General features: G+C 38.3%; 1 protein-coding gene across 1 annotated transcript; it reads right to left on the bottom strand.

Moving 5' to 3' along the window:
• Positions 1 to 4,676: 4,676 nt before the first annotated feature.
• On the bottom strand, positions 4,677 to 9,111 carry spag6 (sperm associated antigen 6). Its single transcript, XM_057322895.1, has 11 exons — positions 8,923 to 9,111; positions 8,749 to 8,844; positions 7,829 to 7,995; positions 7,430 to 7,613; positions 7,122 to 7,327; positions 6,536 to 6,709; positions 6,059 to 6,211; positions 5,783 to 5,974; positions 5,547 to 5,663; positions 5,316 to 5,461; positions 4,677 to 5,162 (listed from the first exon to the last, which is right to left on the bottom strand). The coding sequence occupies exons 1-11, from the start codon at positions 9,104 to 9,106 to the stop codon at positions 5,099 to 5,101; spliced, it is 1,683 nt and encodes a 560-aa protein (XP_057178878.1). The 5' UTR covers positions 9,107 to 9,111; the 3' UTR covers positions 4,677 to 5,098.
• Between the last annotated feature and the right edge of the window lie 272 nt (positions 9,112 to 9,383).

The raw sequence follows: 9,383 nt of genomic DNA, 5'->3' as shown, positions 1-9,383 counted from the left end.
ATAATTATTTATGAATCACTTTTAAAATTAAATGCATTTAATCTCCATGTAAATAAGTAGCCTAGAAGAAATGAAAAATATGAAAACGAAGGTTCCTACCCTTTATTCACGTACAGTTTTGAGCAAAGTGGAGGGTAAGTTTCTTGATGGGACAAATCCAGTGAGCTACAGTTGCTGAATCCAAGGTTCTTCTGAATAACTGTATAAAGTAGGCCTATATTATGAATAAACTGTCCTCAAGGTCTTTTATCAAGAAGGCCATATCACATTTAATAGTTGTTACATACCATTTTCCAGATTGCCCTTGCCCTCGACATGACTGACACCTAAAATAAGTTGCAAAATAAAACACAATTCCGACCATCGGGTCAACAGCAACATTATTTCGTCGTCGTTAGTGTAACCAGTTTCTTTGCTCTCTTGTTTGTCGCAGAAACAGGTGATATAGTAGGCGTGGCTTCTTGATTGACACTTGCGCTTTCAAATGGTGAAACGGATGGATGCGATTGTATTGTGCTTCCCGACAAGGATCACAAATTACGACAGCAAATAGGCTATTTATAATTTTTATCGACATTGTTAGCGATTCTTCTTTCTTGTTTCTGCTTTTTCTATTAAAGGGTTAGGCCTACCGATTTGTTTAAATACACGAATAGTCCTCATTGTCACATTCAAGCGTGATGAAATCGGGATTAGCAGCCTATACTTTTCTCATTTTTGCAAATACGTTTACGTCGATTGAGATGTGATTATGATAGCTGTAACTATCTTCATTGGTTTTGATAGAGGACACAAATCTAAAGCTTGTTTCTGATGATTCATCCAGGCCCATTTCTTCTACTCGATGTATAAAAACCTGAATTTCTAATGTGTCAAACAATGACTCCAAGGATAAAGAACCCAAGCGACACCTGCTGTGAGCGAGACTTCTCTAAAAGCAGTGATTAGATTTTATATTACATTATATAGGCATACTTACATTTCACAAACATATTTCCGTCGAAGTCCAAATCTAAGTAATTTTACAATTCATTAACATAAAGAAATGTCAAAACAGTCTCATGAAGCTATTTAATAAGTGACGAACACTCTCTATAACGAAAAAATGCAGCAGATGCTCCAGAATAAATTCCACGTGATGGAAATTCCCTTCTGTCCTCGACCCAACGGTGCTTAGATTCTTTAAAGTTTTTGCACATTTCTACAACATGAAAAGAATTACTTAAATTGCAATTGTGTATGCTTGTTTGTTGTGTGTTTTGAATGAAAAGCCCATGTTTGTTTATTCAGAGTTTTGTTCTCTTCAAGACAAAGGAAGTTAAACGTCTCAGGTGATAGAACAGAAGCTTCTGTATAAAGCCTTCTGACACAGTCTGATTGATCACATGTCAGTGCTGCTTTTGGCTTCAAAGGCTTGTTGAAGAGCAGTCGGAATTAGTGAGAAATGGACATTTGTAGGTGAGGCAAGAACACATTGTTGGTGACCCACACAAGTATGACAAGTGCTGGCTAAGCCAATGGCAACATCCCCCTGAGAAAACAGAACCTGCCACTTCAAACACTCTGTATATGTATTTATGTTCCTCAGTGATGAATGATAGCTTTGACTTACTATAGGCCTACAATATATGAAGTAATAAATGTCGTTTTGGGTTTGTAAGGTGCACATCTATGACCGCTGTGACAAACAGCATTTCTTTCTTCAATTTTCTGGTTTGCTTTATGAAGTCAGTAACAGCCACAGTTTTTGTGAGGTGGTATTTCAAAAATTATTTTGTAATATTATTTGCGTTTTTGGCCTTCTTCCCAAAATCTTAGAATATTATTTTGCGTCCACATTTGCAGTAACTGGGATTTTTTACCCTTTTCATTTACTGTTTAATTTGTGCAACACTCACAATCACATTACATAAACAACACACGGACTTCCCAATTAGGTAACTTAATACCTTGCATAAATAAACATGTCTAAAAACAAATTAATAAGTTAATCAAACATTTAAAAAACAGCAACTTACAATTTGATAAAAAATAATGACTTGGCTCATCAAGTTCATCTTGCATGCAAAAATTAAAACCTTTCGTTAAAAATATGCCTAATTTTAGACAGTATCGAAAAGAATGTCAGAATTGTATATTGTGGCATCTTTTGTCAGGTTGGCCCAAATGGAGAAGGTACAAAAGTAGCCTATATGCTGCCACTGTCCGTTTTTATTGACCTGAGTATAAAGCGGTGTGTTGTACACAAAAAGTTTGTGGGTCGCCTTCTCTTCTAAAAGCCTGAAGCTCATGACTTAATGATTCCAAGGCTTCTTCCGATTCTGGGCATGTTTGAAAGCGCGATACCACAACTGATTACACAACTGAATACGTTTGTTCCAACCTTGCAGTCATGCAAGCAAGTTTGAGAAGATAAATAGCTAGAGAAAATAACAATGACAAAACATCCCCCATCAGAGAATACAATTATCTACTTTTTCAGTTTCAATTGCAAGCCGGAAAATAGCTTTTTCGATTCGATAATATTTTAAAATATATTAAATTTTTAATTATTCAGTACTGGATTTATTATGCCAATATTTGCCATTCAGACCAAGAAATGGAATGGGGACAAAGGTGTCGATTGAAAAAGTAATCTAATTGACATCGGGAGAGGAAACAATAAACAAAGAGCTACCATATGTTTAACAGCTGTTCTATAATATACACGTCAATGCGTAGATTAGACGACAGGGGGCGATAAACTGTGAATGAAATCACGAGCTAGGCCCGCATTTTCAATGTGTTGCAACAAAAAAAGACACTGTTCTTGAAATATCACCTCACCGTTTTTGTCGTAATGTTACAAATACTCTTAATTGTTGTTTGATAAGCATTTTTATATATACTTTTTTAAACAGTACGATTTACCTTATCATTGTTAAATTGTTCATCTGATGTGCGTTGACAATGCTTCGTTTTCAGAAATGTATTCACGGGATGAGGTTGAATGTCTCAGGGTCGTGAAAACAGTGGTTGACCACTTGTCTTGGATATTAAATATCAAGAGTTTCACTGTTGTTTTGAGTGTACAACTGAGAAAAGCTGCGCTTAAGGGCGGTGGTCTCTCTTTGCTAAAAACCGTGATAACAGTGACAAGAATGCTGCACAATCATGCGGGAGAGTTCGACCTTAAGGACGAGGAGGTTGTGGAAGAGTGTGATGATGGTCTTAGCAGGCCATATGATTTTCCCACCAGTCTAACATTTAATTTAACATATAAATGTAGCCTAACATTTGTCTACACATTGTAGACTACAATAATCGTGCCACTACGTCGTTTGTAAGAAGTAGTATCGCCAGTGTTAAAAAAGGTCAAATTAACACTCACAGTGTTTATATAATCCACATTTTGAGAGTGTGGATTATACACTGTGGGTGTTAATTTGACCTTTTTTAACACTGGCGATTTTACTGTGTACATTGATTTATCTATTTTATACATAGCCTATTTAACATGATAGTTAGTATAATATAAAATAAAAACAATATTAATGACACACATTTTGGTATTATCTTTATGACGTCCATAACACCATATTTACAAAAAAACCAGATTGAGAATGAGATCATATCTTTTTAATGTTAATTACAAACCGGCCAAATGATTTCTACCATTGTTTTATCATGCTTTTGGGGAACGAGGCCCTGTGGATCGAAACAGCATCTCATACGGATTTGACCTTCAACTCTAGGCTATTCCATGCAATAGCCTACATCGACAGGCATTTGAAGTGCTCTCAAACTTTTCAGATCAAGTAACGTTACCACCTTTAATAAAATTAGTTGTTCATGTACCACCTAATGACCGCCATAGAAAACCACATGAATAAACACTCAAATTAATAGTAGAGCTGTGAATCTTTATATTTACACCTCGTCCTCCGATTCTAATGTATTAATAATAAAAAACACCTTTTTATTTACCAGCTGTTTTCAAGTTAGTCAGCAGTAAGTGGACACAAAACACTTTTCTGTAGTGCACTGTAAACAGGGCTCTGTAAATGACTTCATGGGGGATTTTTTGACTTTGTGTGTACTTGCAGAAAGACTACAAACTTATATTAAAGACAAACAATGTGGAAAGAATATTTCACACATTAGATAAATACGTATACTTAAACATCAAGAGAACAGCTGTATATCGCCAAGTTAAGCTTCTGTCGCCAAGTCAAATTCCTTGTGTGTGTAAACATACTTGGTAATAAAGCTCCTTCTGATTCTGATATAACAAACAGAGACACACTTGTCAAAGCGACGCGTCAAAAATAAATCGCAACGCCCGCTTCATGGATTTAACCTCGATTAGATGCAGACACGTGTTGAATTAGCACTTTACAGCAATAGCAACAGCTTTAAACAGCGGTTCAAGTGCAGAAATACAAAATAAACTTAATTTGTACGCAGCTCGTCGGAAGACAGAGAGGGACTCACACAAGCGCCTGTCTGCTCCCGCTCTGTGTTTGAGCTGCCCGTCACGCGCCTGAGTTACATTGACCAATATAAATAAACAATAATTCGTACAAATATTTTAAAATTGTACATAGGCTGGGATTTATGACGTATTTATCAATCATGTATTAAACATTTGAAATTGTATTTAAAACACGAAATGTAAATGAATATATAGTGTTTTCTGTCACGTAGCCTACCACCGGGGTCTCTTCTAGTAAGTTAGTGGTACGCGTACCACAGTTTGAGAACCACTGCTCTAAACCAATGTATTTGGGTGTAGGGATAAGCCTTTATTACAGCTGAACAGGTTAGACTAAGAGTTTTTTATGCAGCAAGAAAGCTAGAGTAGTTCTTAAACCATATAGCCTAAGCAGATATTATAATTGCCCTGTACCATCACTAAATATAATGAAATATTTATGAAACGAGGTGGGTCATTACATTTTATATTTATGATTATATTTAATGATACAGGATAATTCAGGTGAGTCATCAAAAAATCAATTTATAAGATAATGATAAAACATTCATTTTAATATAACAGTTTATATATATAGCCCATATAGCTTTTGCAGATGTGATTAATGATTGTGTTTGCACAGGATCAATTTGGCTGGTAGTTATCAATCCTTTCCAGCAAGGCCTCAGAGTAACCAGGTGAGTAGTACCTGTGAGAACAAGGTTGATAAGTGAAACAACAGAAGCCACACTTCATCAATTAAAAACATAAACCTAAGCTTTTAACAGCCAGCAATTTGTTTGGCTTAGAAAACATTTTGGCATTGTGCTTTATTACATAAACTGTATGAATGTGCATGAACCTGACAATCTCCTCAGGGTAGCAGTTGTTAATTGCATTGATATATTCCTGAAGTGCGGAACCAGGTTCTGCTTTTATCTCCTGTACTTTCTTTAGACCGCCACTGGTAACAAACAAGCGCCGTGCCTTACTGTCATGAGGAAGAACCTTGAAACATAAAACATAAAAAACATAAATGACTAAAAAACACAGCATTCTTAATACGTGAATGCAAAAAGTAACGTCCCATTACCTTGCTGAATTGACATATGACATGTTTAAGAATGTTGCTGGGAGCGTCATAGAGAAGAGGCTCTAGTACGGGCAGATAAGTGCACTTCTGAAGGATGCTCTTCAAAGCCTTCTTGGCCTGTTTTGAGTGTGTAAAGCAAAGAACAGACAACCGCTTACGCACAAATTCTGTCATCTTGAATGCCATTAGTAATCGTGACATCATCAATTATGACATCATATAGTGAAGCTGCTCACCTTGACCTGCAGGTCTTCAGAGCTTTCAGTGTCCAAATATAAATGTAGGAGTTTGGGGAGCACATTGGCCACGGCAACGGATTTTGCATGCTCAGGTGTGTGACGACCGATCTGGCCAAATGCCCAAGCTGTGGCTGCCTTGATATGATCTTCATGTTCCTCTTCCAGGCAGATTGCCAATTGTGGCACACCCTACAGATGTGGAGAATCGAATATGAACCATCGTCTATGAAGTCTATTTCTTATATGAGCTATAAAAAAGATGTGTTAACAGACCTTAGATACAATCACAGCCATGGCTAAGTTCTCAGTATGTGCAGCCACATAGCCCAGCATCATGATCCCTGGGAGGCGTACAGCCCCTTTGGAATCCCCAAGGTAGTCAATCACAGCTGCTATGCCCCCCACATTCACTATTATCTGGGACAGCTGAGTAGGAAACACACGCACAGACAAACCAGTGTGACATAATGACAAATAATTAGGGGTGAGTTTAAAGAGGCAGACCAGCACAACATTTCTAGGCAGGTAAAAAAAGTGAGTGATGCAATTGCTATGGGGTTTCCAGTTGTCTGTTTCCTGTGCTGCACTGGTGATAAATAACAGGCACACATTCTCCATGCTTTACAGACCGGCTGCCTCACACCATGTTTTTAAACAGAGGGTGTCAAAGAGCTGATAAAATAGAGATTCCAATGTTACCCCGAGCATCTTGAAATCATTTACGGGGTATGTTCTGTATGCGGTAGGTACCTCTGGGGTGTGTTTTGTGATTTCTCGCATAAGAGTGGTGACGTTCTTCCGAACGTATTCGTCTGGGTCCTTCAGGCAACTTAGTGCGGCGGGAAATATGTCGGCCTCTACAACCATTTCTGCTACGTCCACGGAATGCTTGGCAATTTGGCTGAGTGCTGAGAAAACCTGCCTCTGTAAGGTTCAGACGGAGAGTTTTGGAGAATAGTGCCAAACTATTGGTGTGTGTGTGAATGGCATTTAAATACTATACATCATTAAAGGTCCAGTAAGAGATTTCTGAGAAACACTTGATATTTGAAATCCATAGCCAAACAAAAACACCCCTGCCTTTATTGCTCCACCCTCTAAATAATGAACACTTGCTCTCACCCCACCCCCATCATGAGTGTATACGCCCCCTGCTGCTGATTGGCCACAGATGTGTTATGTTATGCAGATCAGTTCAATCCATTTTGGGGTTTTTTCTATTTACACACAGAACAGACATACAAAAAATCACAAAACTGTTTGTATGGTAGATTTAACTTTCCAACAGTGTTTCTCACAAATCACTTTGTCCACCTTTAATTTCAATGCCACTCACTTTCAGTTTGGAATCTGGGTTTAGGATCATCTGCGCTAGGTAAGGGATGGCCCCCGTGTCCACCACAGTTTGAGCCAGCTCAGGGGAGTGCTTGGCTATGTCACTCAAAGCAGAGGCGGCAACTCTCTTTAGGGCAATTTCAGGCTCCTGGATACACAACACGAGGAGAGGCACTACCCCAGCATCTACTACTGCCTGAGCCAGCTCTGCACAATTAGGAAAAAAATACACAAACATTTAAAAAAGAATCGTTTCATTGGAGTACTGCGAATACAAAACTGGCTTAAAAACGTTTGAGGCAAACTTACGCGCACTGTGTCTGGCAATGTAACCCAGTGCCCAACCAGCAGCCTCTTTGACCCCAGGGTCAAACTCCTCCAGGGAGATGACAAGAGCGTCCAGTGCGCCACAGTCCACTACGGCCTGGGCCAGCTCGGGGGAGTGCTTAGCAACAGCCCGAAGAACGAACGCAGCAGCTTTCTTGTAGAATCGCTGCATTTCTCAAGTATACCAGAGGAGAAAAGAAATAAGAAAGTGGGCATTAACAAACTAAAATGCTTATGAATCACCAGCAATGCTGCATTTAGTTAGTTCATATATCACATGCTGAATAATTCAATAAGAACAAAAGACTTTCTTTGAGTTAGGACAAAGGCTTTGCTATCGATCTATCTATCGATAAGTGTTTCAGCTAAAATAGCTCTTACTTTTTGCTCAGCCAGGGAGTACACAAGCTGAGGAAGAATGTCTCCCTTTACTACAGCCTCAGCCAGGTCATCGTTATAGTTGGCAAGCCTTCCGAGAGCCAGAGCTGCTGTCTGCTGAATAGTTGGGACCGCATCCAAAAGGAGAGGCCTCAAAAGGGACATTACACCTAAGCCAAAGAGAGTAAGTACATTTCACATTTGTGCAGGGGAGAAAACCGGAGTGGAAAGACACTTGAGGGCAGATGAGAGAAATGTAGACTTGATTCAAAGTATTTACATTATACAATGTTGAAAATAAATGTTTATCTAAGATGCAGAAAGAAGAGAGAAAGTGGTATATGTCCAATTTAAGTCATTGTATGTGTTTTTAAGTCATTTCATGGATAGAAGAAGGCTTTTTGTGAAAGAGAAACTGATATGGAAACACTGGATTATGGCCAATGTGAGTTTACTTGAGTTTGGTAAGGGCAAAGCTTTAATGTGTTTGTTTTAAAAAGTGTGTTTTTGGTCATCCATCTTATATGATCACCTTCATGAGATAGTTCACCCCAAAATGAAAAAAAAATCTGTTTGGTTACTGACATTCTTCCAAATATATTCCTTTGTGTTCAGCAGAACAAGGAAATGTATACAGATCTGGAACAACCTGAGGGTGAGTAAATGATGACAGAATTTTGATTTTTGGCTGAACTATCTCTTTAATATGTGCCTTAATTGCTATACATGACCTTTACATAAATAAATAAAAATAATAAACTTATTGGTTATTACAACATATTTGCAAATTATTCCCCTATTTCTGTCCTATATTATATACAGTTTTGAAGTATAAAAGTTTTCCACGTTTGTCATTTTAATCTCACGGACCAAGTCAATTGTATGTTCAAATTCTTCCTTATAAATATATTTTAGTTACTCACCAGCATTTTGAAGTGTTTCAATATTTTGTGGTCTTGTTGCAAGATCTGCTACAGTTTGAACAAACTGTGTTCTTGCCTTCTGGTACTGCTCAAATACTGTGAAAGAATAATGTATTATTACATATTTTTATGAATTATATTAAAAACATTCTCGAGCAGAACACACTTTCTCACCTTGCAAAACCTGCCTTTGACTCATATTTATATCAGTATCGCCAATCTGAACAAAATGATATATGAAAGAGACCAAAAAGTAGCTACACGTACTCCCATCAGGAAACAGCGTTTGTTGTGACTGGTCTAGAGGAGGCGTGAAAGTGTTGTCCTGGCAACAAACCGGAAGTGATATGCGCAGCATTCGTGCAGTGTGCTTGCTGCTGTGGTCGTTCTTCTGGTCCGCGCTGAAACATCCATGTCTCCTCAAATCACTGTTAATGTTATCCAGACTGATAGTGGGTTTAATAATCCCCAGATATTATCGCAAATTAAATGAGGTGCACGAGCGGTCGCTGAATGTTGGATATAGGAAAATAGCAGCTGCGAGGACGAACAGCTGCCCCCATACAGACTCACCGCAGAGACAACTGCAGTCATAGCAGCAGTGGGGTCTACAAATTAATAGTCACATTTTCGCA

The sequence above is a fragment of the Triplophysa rosa genome, linkage group LG23 (assembly GCF_024868665.1).
Source record: "Triplophysa rosa linkage group LG23, Trosa_1v2, whole genome shotgun sequence".
Classification (NCBI taxonomy): Eukaryota; Metazoa; Chordata; class Actinopteri; order Cypriniformes; family Nemacheilidae; genus Triplophysa; species Triplophysa rosa.
Note: the sequence above shows the minus strand (reverse complement) of the source record. Positions and strands in the feature narration are given on the sequence as shown.